The sequence below is a fragment of the Protomyctophum parallelum genome, assembly GCF_964188405.1.
Source record: "Protomyctophum parallelum genome assembly, chromosome: 12".
Taxonomy (NCBI): domain Eukaryota; kingdom Metazoa; phylum Chordata; class Actinopteri; order Myctophiformes; family Myctophidae; genus Protomyctophum; species Protomyctophum parallelum.
Window position 1 is genome coordinate 36,744,582 of NC_139712.1, and position 20,521 is coordinate 36,765,102.

A 20,521-nucleotide genomic window follows, 5' to 3' on the forward strand; every position below is an offset into this window, starting at 1 on the left:
AGTCTGAGCCCACCTGAACCTTTGAATGTCAAAACTATATAACAGACAGAATGCCCATGTAACCTTGAACATGTATCTTTCTAGAAACATACAACATCAAATCATCCTGTGGTAGTATTTTTTTTTCAAAAACAAATAACTTGTTCTTGTTTTGCTTTTGTATTTTTGTGTGATACTCACCCATAGCAAGTGGGGTCCTGTGGTTTGGAGGTGAAAGACAGCCCAGGGACGATAGAAGAGAGGTGGACATGAAACAAGCCACCCAGAATGAAGTCGCCAGCCTTGTAAATTTGGTTGAGATTAAACTGTGCCTGTAACTCGCATGAGGAAGAGGAAGGGGAGGAAGACAAAGGAGAGGAGTGATGGAACACAATCAAGTACAAGTACAGGTATGGAAGCATGTGTATGTCTAGAGAAACCCTCATGACTGTCCTCCTCTGTCTGACCCCCCCCTTTCCAAGTCCTTTGTCCAGTTTCTTCATTTTATACACAGTACTAAGTAACTATAGGCTGTCCCCTGTGCCAAATGTATGTCATTACATAATGAGTATAGGGGCAGGGCTTAAAGGGAAAGACCACCTTGGTAGAGGTTTGGGTTGTGTAGTTACCTTGACATGATGTAACTCCATAGATTGGCGAGAAATCGAAAATAATTTCTCCATTGACTTTCATAATTTAAAAAATGCTCCTCAGCTGCTTCCTACTTTTTTTCCCTTTTTTGATACCATGTATGTTTGTGTGTATACCACGTTTGTGATGATTTTACAGAGCGTGATGTATGATGAGGTATGATGATGATGTATGACAATAAGAACGCCCCTCACTTCACATGGGTGTGATTTTTTTAAATAGAAATGTCAACTTCCAGTGGGTTTGCTGATATTCTAATCCTGTGGTTTTCAACCCTTTTCATATCAAGACCCATTATTTTCTCCACCAGCCCGAAGGCATGGGGAAGCCGATGTCTACATACAAGGGCCAATCTGTCAAGCAGACGGGTTGGGTTAATTGGTCAATCAGGAGGCCGGTGCATACACCGTTGGTCCGAATTGTCACTAGTCGGCAGTGTTGGGGAGTATTAAGCTACATGTAGCTGAGCTACGTAGCTGAGCTACATTTTGCTGTAGCTTGTGGTATTTTAGCTACATTCATATTTGTGTACCTCGTCAAGTAGCTCAGCTACCTTTTGGGTCATTTTTGTAGCTTAGCTACTCAAGTTACAAGCTACAATTTTGGGCAATAACATGAAAGAAATATATTAATTTTGACCATTGGTTGCTGTGTTAATTCTTGTACTAGAACCCCCTTTGAAAAATCAAGGACTGTTCCTTTTTCTGATTGCTTTGAGGGCATATCAGCACTTGACAGCTGCCTCTAATTGGCCTCTGATTGGCCCTGGTATCACAGGGTGGGAGGGGTCTCCCAGGGGGGAGCAGGGGTCTCCTAGAGGGGAGGAGGGGTCTCCCAGAGGGGAGCAGGGTGGGGGGGTCTCCCAGAGGGGAGCAGGGTGAGGAGGGGTCTCCCAGAGGGGAGCAGGGTGGGGGGGTCTCCCAGAGGGGAGCAGGGTGAGGAGGGGTCTCCCAGAGGGGAGCAGGGTGGGGGGGTCTCCCAGAGGGGAGCAGGGTGAGGAGGGGTCTCCCAGAGGGGAGCAGGGTGGGGGGGTCTCCCAGAGGGGAGCAGGGTGGGAGGGGTCTCCCAGAGGGGAGCAGGGTGGGAGGAGGGGTCTCCCAGAGGGGAGCAGGGTGGGAGGGGTCTCCCAGAGGGGAGCAGGCTGGGAGGGGTCTCCCAGAGGGGAGCAGGCTGGGAGGGGTCTCCCAGAGGGGAGCAGGGGGAGAAGGGGTCTCCCAGAGGGGAGCAGGGGGAGGAGGAGTCTCCCCGAGGGGAGCAGGGGGAGGAGGGGTCTCCCAGAGGGGAGCAGGGGGAGGAGGAGTCTCCCAGAGGGGAGCAGGGGGAGGAGGGGTCTCCCAGAGGGGAGCAGGGGGAGGAGGGGTCTCCCAGAGGGGAGCAGGGGGAGGAGGGGTCTCCCAGAGGGGAGCAGGGGGAGGAGGGGTCTCCCAGAGGGGAGCAGGGGGAGGAGGAGTCTCCCCGAGGGGAGCAGGGTGGGAGGGGTCTCCCAGAGGGGAGGAGGGGTCTCCCAGAAGGGAGGGGTCTCCCAGAGGGGAGGAGGGGTCTCCCGCATGTACATTCTCAATTTAACGCTGAAAAATAAAAAGTAGCTGAGCTACTTTGAGCTACTTTTTCCATGTAGCTGTAGCTTTACAAGCTACATCTCTCCAGGGGTAGCTATGTAGCTTGATCAAGCTACTGCCATGGTGAGCTACTTGTAGCTTTACAAGCTACGCTTTCAAAGTAACTTGCCCAACACTGCTAGTCGGTGCCCGAGTTATGCCCAGGACAGACGGACAGACAGACAGAGAAGCGTCCATTGGGCCCCTCGGGCACCGGCCCAATCAATTGAGATCGTGCCTGTCCAGTCTAGCTTCTGAAAGACGTGGGTGAAAAATAAATAAAAAAGATACATTGGCAGTCCCTCACCCCTAATTGTAGACAACCACAGCAAGCTGCCTTTGTTTTAAATGCCCCCCCGTTAGCAAGTCGGCAAAACCGGTTTAACCTGTCGGTCAGAGTTACGCGTCCACCACCCGGACCCCCTCCCACACCCACAACACCCCCCACTTCCCCAATTCTAATTGGCCCAGTCAATTTAATCCACGCTACGTGCCTGACAGACAGACAGACAGACAGGCAGGCAGGCAGGCAGGCAGGCAGGCAGGCAGGCAGGCAGACAGACAGACAGACAGACAGACAGACAGGCAGGCAGGCAGGCAGGCAGGCAGTCAGGCAGGCAGGCAGGCAGGCAGACAGACAGACAGACAGACAGACAGACAGACAGACAGACAGACAGACAGACAGACAGACAGACAGACAGACAGACAGACAGACAGACAGACAGACAGACAGACAGACAGACAGACAGACAGACAGACAGCTGAGACTGTAACTACTACAATAAATATCAGGGTCAACTAGAAAAAGTGCCATTCTGGGCACAGGTCTCCACCAGGATAGCAATGTAGGACATTGCAGCTTGCCTTCATCTGGTGGTTGGATAAAAGGGCAACAAAAGTAAAAAGCGGCCTCCTGGTGGCGCTATAACAGGCCGTTCTGGAAAGTTTGGGGCAGAGGTTCATCGTTGGCATCCAGGGAGTGTGTGTGCAAAATTTGGCATCGACCGGGTTAACGGTGGCCGAGATTAGCTGCTCACGGACACACACACACACACACACACGGACGGACGGAGTGCAAAACATACTCTCCCCCCATGCCTTCGGCCTGGTGGAGACAATGACAGTAGAGGTGATCTGACTATAGGTGACAGCCTGTGGCACGTATACAGGCCCAAGTTCCCTGCATGTACAGTATAGGGCCATGATGCAACAGACTTGAAAGACACTGTTCCAGGGGGAAGTGAGTGGAGGATTGGGGATGTTATTATAGCTATGGTTTCAGTGGCTGAGGTGTGAGGGAGGGAAATCAAGGTTGAAGCCTAAGGCATTAAGGCGTCTTCAACTCACAGAGGTGTTCCCGCAATGAGCTCTGCTCCAAAATGACAGTCCCTTAGCGGAGTGATGTAATCTGACAAAAACATGTTGTTTTTTTTATTAACCCAGAACTAAGAGACACATCAACAGGCCATTGGGAAGACACAAGGTTTAAGAAGAACGCTAATTCAATATCACACGGGTCAACGCCTTTTATACAAATGCCTATTTCTCCTATACAATGATGACTTATAATAAAAAATAATAAGTCACTCGATAAGAATGTCTGATGAAGGTCTACATTTTTATCATAATTGAATAGTTCCATTGCATCGCTCTACTGAGAACTGTCCACTTCATGTGACACATGACCCAGACTGGCCAGAACCGCTCCTATGTGGGCCCAAATGGTTTAAACTTTATATAAGAAAATTGAGGTAAAAACTACTGATCTACAAGCTCACAATTTTTGCGCATTTACTATGAAAACCTTGTGTCACGTCACACCTCCATATGTGGTCACGCCGTGTGACATCACGCCTCCATATGGTCACGCCGCGTGTCATCACGCCTCCATCTCTATATATGGAGCTGACCTGTTCTGACATTCCATATGTTAACTTGATCCTCCCCACCCGTCCTTCCTCTTTGATGTCTCCCACTGATTGATACCTGTCCATTCAAACTCTAGACGGGCCTGCCCCAAAGTTATTAGTGCAGCCGGTCAGGGCGACCGTTCTTCGCAGTTTGGGGTGAGTTGGAATTGGGGCGAGCAGTTTTGTATTCTTCTTTTGTAGCTATGTTCTCAACCCTCTTGAATATGTCATCATTATTACCACGTCAACCCTATCATGTTACTATGTCAGACAAAAACAGCATTTAGTGTAGGGAACTGGTTATGTCATCATCACACCACGTCATCAGTTTTGCAGTTTTGCAATATTGGCCCTTTATAACGTCCGAAAAGAAAGGTTGTACCATCTCAAGTCGTCTCAACAGGACAGTATGCATGATGATGGGACTACTGCTAGACCCAAACAGAAGGCGTGCTTTGACACAGGTGCTCGTCCGCCGGAATGCCCTGATCTCTGTTATATGTTACATGGCAGGCGTGGCATGGTTCATGGGCCTCGCCTTTGAGCCATTTATTCCTCATACAAAGATGACGGAGACGGCCTTGCATCACACTGTGGTTCAGGAGGGTTTCACAGCGGGAGAGATGGCTATGGCCACTGGCAGGGAGTTCGCGGCTAACAAAAAGAAGGCACATGGGATGCCAGTGGATTGGCTGGTGAAAACCATGGAGTCTCGAGGGCTGGAGGCGTTTACCCAGAGCTTCAACCGGACACTCCCCTTCCCTGACGACAACAAAGAGAGAGTTATTGTGAACGGTACTAATGTGTATGGGATCCTGCGGGCTCCTAGAGCCCATAGCGCCGAAGCCCTGGTGCTGAGTGTCCCCTCTAGCCCAGGGAATAGCAACAACCAGGCCGTGGGACTTCTGCTTGGCTTGGCACAGTACCTTCGGAGTCAGATTTACTGGGCCAAGGATATCATCTTCCTGGTGAATGATCATGATCTGATTGGTATGCAGGCCTGGCTGGAGGGCTACCACCACCCCAATGCTACGGGTATGGGCTGGTCTCCACTCCTAGGCCGCGGTGGCTCCATCCAGGCAGCACTTTCCTTGGAGCTCAGCAGTGATGTCATTACCAGCTTAGACCTGGTTCTAGAGGGGCTTAATGGTCAGCTGCCCAACCTGAATCTGGTCAACCTCTTCAGTGCCTTCTGCCAGAAGATAATGGTTCCCTGCACCATCCAGGGCAAACATCAGAGGAAAGACTGGCACACAGTGTCGGGTTACAGCCATGCCGTCCAGACCATGTTACTGATGGTATTGAAGCAGGCCAGTGGACGGCCCTGGGGTAACCACGGACTGTTCTTGAGCTACCACATAGATGCTGCCTCCATCAAGGGGATCAACAGTTTCCACCAGTACAAGGCTGATGCCACCAAAGTCGGCAGGCTCATGGAAGGAATGTATCGGAAGCTCAATAATCTCTCGGCTCACCTGCACCAGTCCTGCTTCTTCTATCTCATGCCATCGCTCTCTCACTTCGTCTCCATCGCTTACTATATGCCAGCCTTTGGCTTACTCGCTGTCGTACTGCTGCTTCGTGCCTTAGACTTGTGGGTTCAACTCGTACCTCCACCGTCAACGGCATCAAACGGCGTCACTGCCATCGAGTCAACATCCAGCCCTTCGGGGATACTGTTGTCTGTGTTGACTCCGATTGCGATCAGCCACCTGACAGGTGTGGCTCTTTACACACTGCCCATCCGTTCTCAGGCGGCGGCCGTGGGACACTTCCCTCTGTCTGAGACAGAGGCTGTTGTCCTGACGGCCGTTGTCATCTACACAGCGGGCCTCGCTCTTCCACACAGGCTGCTGTCAGGACAGCTTACGGAGCAGGGCTTGAGAGTTCTGAAGCTGGTGGCTGTCGTGTACTTGACTCTGCTGCTGGGTTGCACCGCCTTCGTCAACTTCTCCCTTGGCTTCGTCTTGGCTCTCACCTTGGTGCCCCTGGCAGCCTTCGTCACACCCCACGTACCAAAGTTTCCGTCTGCTTTCATCATGATCGTCCTCAGCCCTGCCGGCACGCTACTTTGCAGCGTGTTATTCTCCCGGGAGCTGCAGGGGAGGCCTGTCGGCTTCCTGGACGGCTGGAGGCTCCTCCTGTCTGCCATCTCACAGGGCATCCTGGACAACTCCCTGTATGGCTCTCTGGTCTACCCTCTTGTGGCCTTAACAATCTACCCCTGCTGGCTGCTGTTCTGGAATATTCTTTTCTGGAGGTAGTAGATACAGTCGGCAATCACCTTTTGGCATTAGGAAACCGCAGTGGTTGTATTGGTTCTTTATTTCAACAGGTAGATCGCACAGGGGCCCCTTTTCCACCACGGTTAAACCGTTCCGGTTCTTAATCCATGAGCCAGGGCTTCACTGTCTGGGTTTCCGAGGCTAGGGCTCCACAATTAGCCCTTCACTAAATCCCACCCCAAAAAGAGGGGGAGGCGACTTATAGTGAAGGGCTAATTGGAACGTTAATTATGAATTGAGTTAATTATGAATTGAGTGCGGGCAAAACCACACCTATATTAAATAGTTTATGGTCAGTATAACAAATTAACATATATGATAACCCTTCCACAGCAGTAGCTTTTTCATATTTTCTATTTTTGCACATTCTCCTATATAATGCCTAATTTGTATATTAAAATGTACAATTTCAGAAAACTTAATAGGCCTACAAAAAATCATTGTCTTCGTGTAAGTAATCAACTGGGGAAGTTTTATGGTGATAACAATTAGGCTAATTCAATTTAGGTTTCCGGGTTTGTGTGATCACAAACATTGGCTTGTGATTGGCTGATCACCCCATATAGCGATGATTTGTTTCGCTGAGCAGAATACATGTTTTTGTGTTCATGTTTTGTAAGTTGTAACAGCTTCCATTCATTGTTGTAAATATTGTATTTGAAACTGAAGGATGATCAAATAAACTAAACTAAACTAAACTAAAAGAAGATAAAAGTGAGGGAAGAAAAGTGATTGGCCGGAATGACATTTGTGATGATTTGATTGGTTGAGCTCGGAATGTTGATGTATGAGAGCCCCGGCCTCACTTCACACAGGTGTGATTTTTACTTATTCACCTGTTTTTGATTGATTTAAATATTTATTAACAGTTTGCAGAATTACAGTGTATACATTTAAAGCACAACTCAATACAAAAGACTGTGAGTGGATGACCCAATAAAGCATTACACTTGTTTACAAGAGGGTCCACCTTGTTCAATTCATCAAAACATTTAGAGACGTACAAATAGACACTTCTATATATAGCCAAAGAACAGAACAGAACAGGAATTCATCATAAAGGAGGTAAAAAGGGAAAAGAAACATATACAGTGAGGGGGAAAACAAGGGGGGGGGGGGGGATTCCGATTTTACAGGGGCCAGTTTTGAATTGCAGCCGTCCGTAGGTGCCCTTAGAGAGCAGTTTTGAAGGAGTCAAGGGATTCACATGTCTTAATGACTGTTGGTAGGGCGTTCCACATTTTGGTGGCATAGGAGCCGAATCTGGGTTGTACATGTTTTGTTGCTCTCCCTCTTGTGTTGTGCGTGTGGACATTAAGGAAGTATTTAGACAGGTACATGGGTATCTTGGTGGTGTATCGAATCTTGTGGACCAGACCCATGCATTGCAAGATGTCGTCGACCCTAAGCCATTCCAGCCTGTCAAAGTGGGCAGGGGTGAGGTGGGTTTGGGGGGTGAGGCCAAGTAGGAGCCTGACCAGTTTGTTTTGACAGTGTTCCGTTCACCTCCACCATCTGTTCTCTCCCCTCCAGGTAGGATTACATCCAGCTCACTGATGATCATGTGCTATCAAAACCAATAGCTTTTAGCTTGTTAACCAGTATGGAGTGGTTCACGGTGTCAAAAGCCTTTTGGAGGTCCAGCATGACCATGCCGCAGTATTTGCCAGCATCCACCTCGTGTTTGATGTGGTCGCTCAAATAGAGGAGGCATGTGTCAGTGAAGTGGGATGTTCTGAAACCAGATTGGAACTCGTACATTAATTACTTGCGCAAGCAGAGCGCGCAAGTAATAATTTTGCCCGGTCCGTATGCACCGTCCCAGCAAACCCGCCACTTGATGCGTATGCAAATAAAACAGCAAATTTGTGCCTGGTTTGCTGGGACCAGATTACATAAATGACCATATTTCTTACGTCATCATTTAGAGCTAGTCATACGTATAGCCTACTATATATAATCAGTAAAATAAAATAGCAAATTGTGCCTGATTTGCTGGGACCAGAGTACATGGTGTGTATATGTATGACTAGCTCTCAATGATGACGTAAGAAATATGGTCATTTATGTAATCTGGTCCCAGCAAACCAGGCACAAATTTGCTGTTTTATTTGCATACGCATCAAGTGGCGGGTTGACTGGGACGGTTTTTGGCGCAAAGTAACCACAGTATACCGCTAATCAACTTACAAAGTATATATATATTATATGTATGACTAGCTCTCAATGATGACGTAAGAAATATGGTAATTTATGTAATCTGGTCCCAGCAAATCAGGCACAAATTTGCTGTTTTATTTGCATACGCATCAAAAGTGGCGGGTTGGCTGGGACGGTTTTTGCCGCAAAGTAACCACAGTATACCGCTAATCAACTTACAAATATAGTATATGTATGACTAGCTCTCAATGATGACGTAAGAAATATGGTCATTTATATAATCTGGTCCCAGCAAATCAGGCACAAATTTGCTGTTTTTATTTTCATACGCATCAAAAGTGTATCCTTCACAGAGATACTGAGATTCCACAGTTTACAGCGGTCAAAAGTACTTGCGCGCTCTGCTTGCGCACTAGTTGGCCATTTATGGCCTACTAGTGTGCAACAAGCAAGTATGCACTCGACAGAGTGCAGTTCTAGTTTATTACTATTATTAGTGGCAAGATACTTTTCAACCCTGTTCAACTTCAACCTATGTACTGTAGGTGAAAATAACAAAATGTGAAATGAAAAAAATAATGAAAAAGCTACTCCTGTGGAAGGGATATCATATATTAATTTACGTACATTGATCATATAAAAACAATTTAATATGGTTTTTCCCACTCAATTCGTAATTTACTCTGGTTCATGGACTGGGCCGGTGAATCGCTAGTCACTTAAATGCAAGTCCAAACTAGCCAAGTGCAAGCGCTTCGACAGTGATCTCCAAACCAAACTGCACAACCTAAAAGCCCAGTGTAACAAGCTAAGAAACGGTGTAATTGCCATGACCAAATCAGCCAAATGTAACTTTATCAATGATAAAGCCGAGGAAATCAAAAACAATCCTCGGGAGCTATGGAAGTTACTAAACAACCAACTAGGCTGTGGTCGGAAACTAAAAACCAGGTTTACTAACATAAACATCAAATCGAATAACACCCTCATCACTGACAAACTCGATGTAGCCAACCACTTGAACATCTTCTTTACAAACATTGCAACAAAGCTGGTTAGCAAACTGCCCTCCCACTCTGGGCGTTTTGGTGTAGAGCACATCAAAGCCTTCTACAAAAACCTTGGTGTTTGTAAAGATGATTTTAAAATGGCAATGGTAACAACCGAGGAGGTACTTAAAAAAACTGAGTGCCCTCCAACCCCACAAGGCCACTGGCCATGACAATATTCCCTCCAAATTTCTCAGAGACTCAGCCTTTTCCATAGCTCCAGTCATCACCCACATAGTTAACCTCTCCATCAAACAGGGACAGGTCCCCCAAGATTTTAAACTGGCCAAAGTAACCCCCTTGTACAAAAAAGGGAGTAAATTAGAACCCGGCAACTACCGCCCTATTTCTATTCTAAGCTCCATCTCGAAAGTGATGGAAAAAATAGTCTATGAACAGGTTGAAAAGTATCTTGCCACTAATAAATTGCTGTACGAGTTCCAATCTGGTTTCAGAACATCCCACTCCACTGACACATGCCTCCTCTATTTGAGCGATCACATCAAACACGAGGTGGATGCTGGAAAATACTGCGGCATGGTCATGCTGGACCTCCAAAAGGCTTTTGACACCGTGAACCACTCCATACTGGTTAACAAGCTTAAAGCTATTGGTTTTGATAGCACATCAGTGAGCTGGATGCAATCCTACCTGGAGGGGAGAGAACAGATGGTGGAGGTGAACGGAACACTGTCCCCTCCCCTCCCAGTGAGCTGTGGTGTCCCACAAGGAAGCATACTAGGGCCTTTACTGTTCCTAATTTATGTTAACGACATGACTTCAGCTTGTGACTGCAACTTGTTCCTGTTCGCAGATGACTCAGCACTGCTGGTCTCGGACAGGAACAAACTGCAGGTTGAAAAGACCCTCAGCTCTGAACTCGGTAGAATCTGCACCTGGCTCGCTGATAACAAACTATCCTTACACCTGGGAAAAACTGAATCCATCCTCTTCGGATCAAATAGTAAACTCAGCAAGGCAGATGGCTTCTTGGTTAGAGTGGGTGACAATATTATCACACGAAAAGATCAAATTACCTACCTAGGTTCCATCCTGGAGGCTAATCTTTCCGGTGATAAAATGGCCACCAACGTAATCAAAAAAGTCAATCAAAGAACAAGATTCCTTTACAGGATCTCCTCACTGGTCAGCAAAAACACCTTGAAGACCTTAACAGGAGCCCTCGTACAAGGTTTCTTTGACTATGCATCCACCTCTTGGTACCACAGCACCTCAAAGGCCCTTAAAACAAGGCTCCAGACCTCCCAAAACAAACTGGTCAGGCTCCTACTTGGCCTCACCCCCCAAACCCACCTCACCCCTGCCCACTTTGACAGGCTGGGATGGCTTAGGGTCGTCGACAGAGTACAGCATCTTGCAATGGGTCTGGTCCACAAGATTCGATACACCACCAAGATACCCATGTACCTGTCTAAATACTTCCTTAATGTAAACGAAGTCCACACCCACAACACCAGAGGGAGTGCAACAAACCATGTACAACCCAGATTCGGCACAAACAAGGGACTAAATTATTTTCGCTCCTATGCCACCAAAATGTGGAACGCCCTACCAACAGTCATTAAGACATGTGAATCCCTTGACTCCTTCAAAACCGCTCTCAAAGGGCACCTACGGATGGCTGCACTTCGAAACTGGCCTCTGTAAAATCTGAATCCCCCCCACCCCCCCACCCCATTTCCCTCACTGTATATTGTATATTTTCCCAGTGCTTGTATATTTTCCCTTTTTTGCTTCCCATATGATGAATTCCTGTTGTTCTTTAACTACATAGAAATGTCTATTTGTATGTCTCTAAATGGTTGTATGTCTTTAAATGTTTTGATGAATTGAACAATGTGGACCCTGTTGTAAACAAGTGTAATGCTTAATTGGGTCGTCCACTCACAGTTGACAGTCTTTGTATTGAGTTTGTGCTTAAAATGTACTGTAAATTCTACAAACTGTTAATAAATATTTCAATCAATCAATCAATCAAAACGTTGAAGACCCGAGCACCGGCCCCGAGGCCCGAGCCCTGGGAACCGAGTTCAATAATACATCCCATGGTAGGAACTACAATATAGGCTGCAACACCGCCCGAGTCGAACACGGAATGAATTAATGGCCGTACCAACATCCTGTGTTCTCTGTCCGTCAGTTTTTATTTTCTCGACATGTCTCTTCTCCGAGGATTACAAACACTAAAACGTGTTTTTACGCCCAGAATCTCAAGTAAGATTACATTCCCGCAAAATATACAAATACATAAATAGCGCGTGGGGGTGATGTATTGCTATTGTATATGGAATTCATGAAATGTAATGTATTATGTTACGTAGTTACGTAGTACTGTCTATTTGTATGTCTCTAAATGTTTTGATGAATTGAACAATGTGGACCCTGTTGTAAACAAGTGTAATGCTTAATTGGGTCGTCCACTCACAGTTAACAGTCTTTGTATTGAGTTTGTGCTTAAAATGTACTGTAAATTCTACAAACTGTTAATAAATATTTCAATCAATCAATCAATCAATACTAGTAGCTCTGGTCCATATATAGTGTGTGTGTGTGTGTGTGTGTGTGTGTGTGTGTGTGTGTGTGTGTGTGTGTGTGCGCGCGCGTGCGCCCCCCCCCCCCCCCCCCCCCCCCTTTCGGGAATTTTGGACTGTACCGCGTCCAAAAATCTGAAAAGGTAACCGAGGGTGCCAATTTTGCCAAAAGGGGCTTGTGTATTTATGTATGTATGTATGCATTGGATTACAATGGGTGAGGTTTAAAAAAAGGCAAAAGCATGCTCTATTGCACTGGCCTAAAAATTGTTCCTTAAAACGGCTTTGATTGATTGATTGAAATATTTATTAACAGTTTGTAGAATTACAGTACATTTCAAGCACAAACTCAATACAAAGACTGTTAACTGTGAGTGGACGACCCAATTAAGCATTACACTTGTTTACAACAGGGTCCACATTGTTCAATTCATCAAAACATTTAGAGACATACAAATAGATGTATGTAGCTAAAGAACAGAACAGGAATTCATCATATGGGAAGCAAAAGGGGAAAAGATACATATACAGTGAGGGGAAATGGGGGGGGCGGTTTTGTTGACCAGTGAGGAGATCCTGTAAAGGCTTAAACATTCTGAGATTTGTATTCGGTTTATTGGCCACCAGATGGCATACCGTGTAAAATCCAAGCGTATGTATTTGGTTAAAATGGGTAGGGTTTAAAAAAGGCAAAAGCATGCTCTGTTGCACTGGCCTAAAAGTGGGTCCTTAAAAACTGCTTCAACTTCTGAGATGTATGTATTTAAAAGGGGGACTTTTTTGTAAAATCCCAGCCCACAATACCTTCATATATTTTTTTAAAGAATACCAAAATAGGGTTACCAGTGAAGGGCAACATGCCTATTCACTGGGGATGATAGCACATCAGTGAGCTGGATGCAATCCTACCTGGAGGGGAGAGAACAGATGGTGGAGGTGAACGGAACACTGTCCCCTCCCCTCCCAGTGAGCTGTGGCGTCCCACAAGGAAGCATACTAGGGCCTTTACTGTTCCTAATATATGTTAACGACATGACTTCAGCTTGTGACTGCAACTTGTTCCTGTTCGCAGATGACTCAGCACTGCTGGTCTCGGACAGGAACAAACTGCAGGTTGAAAAGACCCTCAGCTCTGAACTCGGTAGAATCTGCACCTGGCTCGCTGATAACAAACTATCCTTACACCTGGGAAAAACTGAATCCATCCTCTTCGGATCAAATAGTAATCTCAGCAAGACAGATGGCTTCTTGGTTAGAGTGGGTGACAATATTATCACACGAAAAGATCAAATTACCTACCTAGGTTCCATCCTGGAGGCCAATCTTTCCGGTGATAAAATGGCAACCAACGTAATCAAAAAAGTCAATCAAAGAACAAGATTCCTTTACAGGATCTCCTCACTGGTCAGCAAACTCCCCCCCCCCCATTTCCCATCACTGTTTATTGTATCTTTTCCCTTTTTTGCTTTGATGAATTCCTGTTCTGTTCTTTAGCTACATAGAAATGTCTATTTGTATGTCTCTAAATGTTCGTATGTCTCTAAATGTTTTAATGAATTGAACAATGTGGACCCTGTTGTAAACAAGTGTAATGCTTAATCGGGTCGTCCACTCACAGTTAACAGTCTTTGTATTGAGTTTGTGCTTAAAATGTACTGTAAATTCTACAAACCGTTAATAAATATTTCAATCAATCAAAAAAAGGACTATGCAAGGCAGAGGCGTCCACCCCAGAGTCCAAGTTAGACTAGACCGCATACCTAAAATCCAAGCGTATGTATGTATGTATGTATGTATGCATGTACATATATACAACTTACATTATACATACATGTGTATATATATATATATATATATATATGTGTGTATATATGTATCTGAAACCTATCTTTATTACGTTACCATTGCGAGCCAGTTGCCTGGCATTGGTACATATCTTGGTACATATCGTCATGTAATGATTCATTTGTGCTTGCTATGGCATTGGTTTCTGATTACATACATGTATACATAGGGGCATTACCTTTAATCCACCCGACACTGTAACATATTACGTCACCATCGAGAGCCAGCATAAAACGACCCAAGTAACCACGTCATTAGAAGGTAGGTTTCAGATTACATACATATATACATAAAGGCATTACCTTCAATCAACCCGACACTGAAACATATCTTTATTACGTCACCATCGAGAGCCAGTTATACCCTGGCAAGGCTGGCATTGGTACATATCTTCATTACGTTACTCTCAAATCATGCAGCCACGACATACACATAAAATAACCCAAGTAACCACAGTATACTACTCCTCAACTTACAAATTACATATACAACTTACATACATGTATCTATGTAAGTTGTACTGTTTATATGAAGATATGTACAAATGCCAGGGTATAACTGGCTCTCGATGGTGACGTAATAAAGTTTCAGTGTCAGTTGGATTAAAGGTAATGCCTCTATGTATACATGTACGTAATCTGAAACCTACCTTTATTACCTTTATTCAATTTACAATTTACATATAAATACATACATTACCTGTTAGCTAACCAATATTGAAACTAATTAAGTCACCATTGACGGCCAGTTATAACCCGACTTTAGTATTTAATTCCAATGTTGTACAGAGAGGCTAAGATTTTAAAGTTCGTAGCGTTTGACAGTACTTGCACGCTCTGCTTGCGCACTAGTATGTCATTTATGGCCTACTTGTGTGCAAAGCGCAAGTAGGCACTCGGCAGAGTACAGTTCTGCGCAAAGTAACCACAGTATACCGCTAATCAATTTACAAATTACATATACATAGAGGCATTTCCTTTAATCCACCCGACACTGATCGACATATACATCACCATCAAAAGCTTGTGCTTGATATGTATTTTAACAAATGTGAAAATATTATTACAGAAAGTTGGAGACACCTATTACTCTGACCATGATTTAGTATTAATATCACTATAGTCCAAGATTAAGTAAATTTAAAGCAATGTTATTGTCTATTTAAAATAAATAATTATACTGTATACGTGATAACATATTTTCTTTCAGTTTATATACCTTTTTTTTCATCGGATATCGATGATTTATTTTTCTTTGAGAAACTAAAATCACACACGTGTGAACTGAGTGGTGCAACTACCCTCTCTCCCCCCTCCTCCACTCTGCGCCCTCTCCCCTCTCTCTCTCTCTCTCTCTCTCTCTCTCTCTCATTAGGAGGCAACAGTGCAGCTCTAATACTATCTCTCTCTCTCTGTTTCTGGCAACAGCGCCCCTACTGGTACTCATTTTACTGGCTCATTAACGTCACATAGGTTAACCACACATAGGTTAACCACACGGACATTGCTGTTCCTTGGAGTGGTTGCACCACTCAAAGGGATCCAGGACCGTTCTAAATCGATAGAACTGTATTTCTTTTATAGATAGAAACTTCTACCATACTTCACAATACTACTTTTTTACATTTAGGTACGTAGCAAATAGCTAAACCTAAAAATGCAATATTTCAAACGTTCTTTCACAGAGAAGCTGAGATTTGACAGTTTGTAGCGGTCGACAGTACTTGCGCGCTCTGCTTGCGCACTAGTAGGCCGCAACAAGCAAGTAGGCACTCGACAGAGTGCAGTTCTAGTTATTATTATTATTACTATTATTTTCTACTTTACACTGCCCACAATGTTTAGTTGCCCAGTCCGTGTTACTGTATTAACAAGTGACTGTATTGTCTGTTCCAGATGTAAAGAGTCTGTCCATCGCCAGTGTGACTCAACACAACGATGCTCTGGTATGAATAAAACTATAAAACTATATAACACCATGTGCTTATTATAGTGCTGCACGATTCTTGCTCAAATGTGAATCCCGATTTCCCTCCACAAGAATTGAGATTGCGATTCTCACACCGTCACACGATTCTAATGTTTTCCATGGAAATGTTTTTTTAGTGTAGTTGCTGAACATTACTACTGTACATTAAAAATGTAGCACCCCATGGAGCCCTGTGGCTTTAATTAAACCTCCCTTTTTGGACAGCCAACTAGTGCTGCACGATTCTAACTCGATTCTAACTAAATTTAGAATCTAGATCTCAACATTTGTTTTGATTAATTACGGTGGACAGTACTTGAGTCAAAGTAAAGTATATATACTCCTGGTCAAATATTATTCAACTACAAGTGAAAGTCAAATTTATACTTGAGTTAAAGTAGTGGAGTAAAAATATTCCTTTTATTTAAAATAAATCAATAGAAACAAAGACAAATTGGTGAAATGTACGATTTTCCAGAAATGTGGAAAGTAGCAGATCTCTGTGAGCTCCTTGAGTCGTAGCTTGTTAGATTGGCTATCTTTATTATTTTTGTAATTGTTTACACATTTTTCACCTTTCGAATATCGGTCCTTATGGATTCTAATATTTCTTCCATTAACTGTTGCACCCCTACTCATGTTATACTTTGAAGTTACAGCACATTGTCTCAGCAAATCTTTTATGACTCATTCACTCATTAGCCTGTGAAGATGGACAATCCATTCAAGAAACCACCCAAAGTCTGTATTCTTCACAATATCACAGTGGATTATAAGAATATCCAGGTTAGTATTGAAAACATGTATTTTATTTTTTATTTTTTTGCTATTTGATTAAACTTTGTAACGAGAACAATGCGAAGGTTTAACTGAGACATAAACAATAATGTGTTATATGTGCTCATATAATGGATACCTTTATGATATTTACAAACTAGTAGTCCATTATATATGAACAACAATCAGTTGATTTATTTTGTTTAGTTTTCTTCTTTTTAAAGGTTATATTGTAATAATTCGGGAAACGTTCTCAAATGGTGACTGCATGGTAGCAGAACTGCAAGTGTTGTGAGCTTGTACAATACATTAGCTATTTTTGTACGCCACATTGTACAATGAATTATGATAAGGGTAATATGACAGTGATTTTAGCTCTATGATGGTACTCGTTGCTAATGAGTGTTTGTTCAGTATCAGGGGTCTCCCTGTCTCTAGTCCATCTCTTTAGTAAACTGAAAATGCTTTTTCTAAACAGCCTCCCCCTGGCCAGCCGGGGCGCCTGATGGAGGGGAAAGGAACTGGTTGGAATAACGTGTTCCTTCCACGCGCTACGTCCAACCAGGGAAACTCCCCCCTGTCAGGTGTAAAGGAGCAACTTGGACACTCGGGCATGAAGGAAGCATGAGTTCAAGTCCGTTGCTCTCCCCTTGTCCCTCATATATGGGGACTAGGTTGGTGGAGGGTGTGTAGAGCCCAGGATCACATTAGATGATTGACACAGGGGTGACAAATGGGTTACAAAATCATGGGATAAAAAAATATATTAAAAAAAAAGAAAATGCATTTTCTGTTGGAAGTGATAATACAAAGAAATGAGCAGACAAAATTGGAACTGGAACACTATTAAATTAAAGCTGATAAGTGGGTACTCTCTCTCTCCGCCCATTTACCAACTCACCCGGGGCGTACAGCCGGCGGAACTGCGTGCCCTGGTATTCCTAAAGTAACCTAAGTCAATTATGCCTAAACGGTTAAACCTAACCTTAATCTCAATAAAACTATGCCTAAACCTAACCCTATACCTAAACTTAACCCCAGCAAAACTATGCCTAACCCTAAATTTATTTCTAACCTTATTCTCAGTCAAACTAAATAAAGAATATAGCACAGAGCGGTCGGTGTGAAGTCGGTGGAAAAAATCGTGGGCGAGATGTATTATGGGCGATCGTAACCTGATACCCTCACTATTGACTGAAACTGAACCAAATATATCACTTACCATATCCTTAGTGGTTAATCATACAAATGATTTAATCGATTATATTTATTTATTTTTAATCTATTCAAATTTTGATTCATTGAAATAAGAAAGGAAAAACACTGCTTCTCGATTAATCTATTCATCTACATGAGCCAGATTAAGTCAGTTATTAGTTCTGAATATTGGTTTTGAATCTTTTGATATATTTTCAGTCAATTGTTCAGCCCTTCTTAGTCACCTGTTTACTCACAACAACGGCACCATAGGTTGGTTCACTTGGTTGGCTTCATCTTGCAGCTTGATATATTGCTTTGGCTAATATGAGGAAGAGGTAAAAAAAAAAGAAAAGGTCACATAATACCTTTTTGTTTTCTCTTTTTTTTTTACCTCTTTCAACCTGATGCCCCTATTTTCCGTATATAATAATACTGTTAATGAATATTTAAAAGAGTAAGTTTCAAGTTATGCTATTCCAAATTACACAATTCAAATTCTGGTGGCACTATCTTGCTTTTATATTATCTTGCTTTATATTGAAGTTTCATTGATCAAATTAATTTTCAGTACTGTGCTCTTTTCCTTGCAGCTTTTGTCCCAGTTCATATCTCCTCATACCGGTAGAATTTATGGCCGACACATAACAGGTGAAGAAGTATTTAAATGATATATAACACTTAAGTTCAATGTACTGTAGTTCAATGCTATAGTCTCAAGTACAGACCTTTTAGACAACATATTGCAGTGTAAAAGATGGAAGTAGGTTGTCCGGTTAAGAATTAAAATTTTTGATTTTATTTTACAGGCCTATGTGCAAAAAAACAACGGGATGTCACTAAAGCTGTTAAAAAGGCCAGAATAATGGGTAAGTCTACCCTGCATAATGTTCTAAAAACACTTAAGTTGTTTTCCAAATAGAGGGTATGCGCATGACATCATACCTGGAAGTTCTGCGGGAATGCCTACTGAGTGACAAAGTCCTACGTTCTGGCCTTGACAGACAGCCCATACATCCAAAGTTTCCAAACAGAAAAGTCCTATCTGATTGCATTAAACGACAGATTCATCATTCAAGTTAAATTCACATTGCCACTCGATTTTCCACTCACTTCATGCATGCGCATACCCTGAAATCGTGCCAGCGTTTTACATTTTTTTCCTGGCATCAATCTTAAATTTTACATTCTTAAAGCTTGATTTGGACAGCAGACAAAATCACATTGTGAATTTGTTACCAAAATGTCCATGCTGATCATGTTACTTACAGTATCTAATTAAAGCACATTTTTGTTTTGCAAGAGTCATGCCAATACTTTCAAGAGGTTTTAGCTTGGCACGCATGCTGGTATGATATGAAGTTGTCATTCTTGTTTTTCACTACGCAGGTTTCATGTCGGTGACCCACAAACATCCGCAGTTTATGAAAGACCCGAACATCTGTGATATCAGACTCTTGGAATAGTTTTGTTTTGTTTTTTCCAACCTGGACCCCATTTTCCGGTTACAGGCTGATTCAGTTACAATAATTGAGTGAGGTTCTTTTTGTCTGTAGCTTCAGATAACTTCTTAAGCACCACAACTCCTCACGGCTGTCTGCTGGCTTCTTCATTTTCCTTCCCGCCCTTAAAGACTTGCTGGACCTCCCGAGGGAATGACTCCTCTGTGTCTCCCCCCTAACTCTGTGGTGAGCGGCTTGCCACGGCACTACCCTCCATAGCTGAAGCAGCAGATGCTGTAGCTGTTCACACGGAGTCAAGTTCTCAGTTGCCACTGCTGATTTCAGTCATTTTGGATTCCACAGAGTCCGTCATTCTCTTGTCTATGTCTCGGCTTTATGTCTAAATGTCATAATACTTAGTTGTCCATAAAATGTTAATTGTCTAACACATTTCTTAAGAGGTTTCCTCTTGTCTACGATTTCTTCAAGTGGTTGCCTATAATTATGTAGAACAGCAAGCAGGAACCTAGGTTTAAAACCATAATAGCAAAGCATAACTTTACAATAGTAAACTGGGGGACTATTTCTTTCACGCTTAAAGGGCCTTGCAAACGTGAAGCGAGGAACGCAGGCGTTGTTGCCTGGATCAACACAGGTCTCCTCCAGGTCTGTTGAAGAGGGACACAACAACGCAAGCGTAAAAAAAAAAGCTAAACCGAATCCTGGTCTGGTGAGTCGCGGGCGTGTGCACGTAACGAGCACGCACGCAACAAATTCACGGGACCGCGCTCGCAATCTGCTATTTTCAGCATGCAACCAAAGTGTAAAATCTGCCATTACAACGATATCAAGGCCTGTCAAAACACAGTTTAGTCTATTAAATCAACTGTAGATTTAGTCGACTAAAATCTTATGACATTTAGTTGACTAAAACTGGACTAACTAGAACATTTCAGGTGACTAAAATTTCAGGTGACTAAAACGAAATGAAAATTGGACTGAAAAAGGACTATGACTAAAACTAAAATCTAAATTTTCTGTAAAAAAACAACACTTGTGGCCACTCATTCCTTCGTCCACCAGAGGGCAAGCTACTCTAGTACCCTCA

At 43.5% G+C, this 20,521-nt stretch overlaps 2 protein-coding genes across 3 annotated transcripts; both read left to right on the forward strand.

The window, feature by feature from the left end:
• The first annotated feature begins 197 nt into the window (after positions 1-197).
• mrps18c (mitochondrial ribosomal protein S18C) lies at positions 198-19,857 on the forward strand. Of its 2 annotated transcripts, none has more exons than XM_083778236.1 (6): positions 198-389; positions 15,925-15,974; positions 16,700-16,783; positions 18,565-18,622; positions 18,781-18,840; positions 19,361-19,857. In XM_083778236.1, exons 1-6 carry the CDS (start codon positions 323-325, stop codon positions 19,435-19,437), a joined length of 396 nt encoding a protein of 131 aa, XP_083634362.1. In that variant the 5' UTR covers positions 198-322; the 3' UTR covers positions 19,438-19,857. The 2 variants fall into 2 exon arrangements, with proteins under 2 accessions (XP_083634362.1, XP_083634363.1); XM_083778237.1 differs by lacking the exon at positions 198-389 and adding an exon at positions 11,760-11,867.
• On the forward strand, positions 4,558-6,402 carry LOC310868124 (glycosylphosphatidylinositol anchor attachment 1 protein-like; the record flags this gene model as incomplete). Its single annotated transcript, XM_083778386.1, has 1 exon — positions 4,558-6,402. One exon carries the CDS (start codon positions 4,558-4,560, stop codon positions 6,400-6,402), a length of 1,845 nt encoding a protein of 614 aa, XP_083634512.1.
• Positions 19,858-20,521: the final 664 nt, after the last annotated feature.

What these genes read in the sequence shown, in the direction of transcription:
- mrps18c (XM_083778236.1), top strand. Translation starts at nt 323, where the DNA reads ATGAGGAAGAGGAAGGGGAGGAAGACAAAGGAGAGGAGTGATGGAACA. An exon ending in CTCAACACAACGATGCTCTG is followed by an intron (nt 15,975 to 16,699) that starts GTATGAATAAAA and finishes TTCACTCATTAG; the next exon opens with CCTGTGAAGATGGACAATCC. An exon ending in TGGATTATAAGAATATCCAG is followed by an intron (nt 16,784 to 18,564) that starts GTTAGTATTGAA and finishes TTTTCCTTGCAG; the next exon opens with CTTTTGTCCCAGTTCATATC.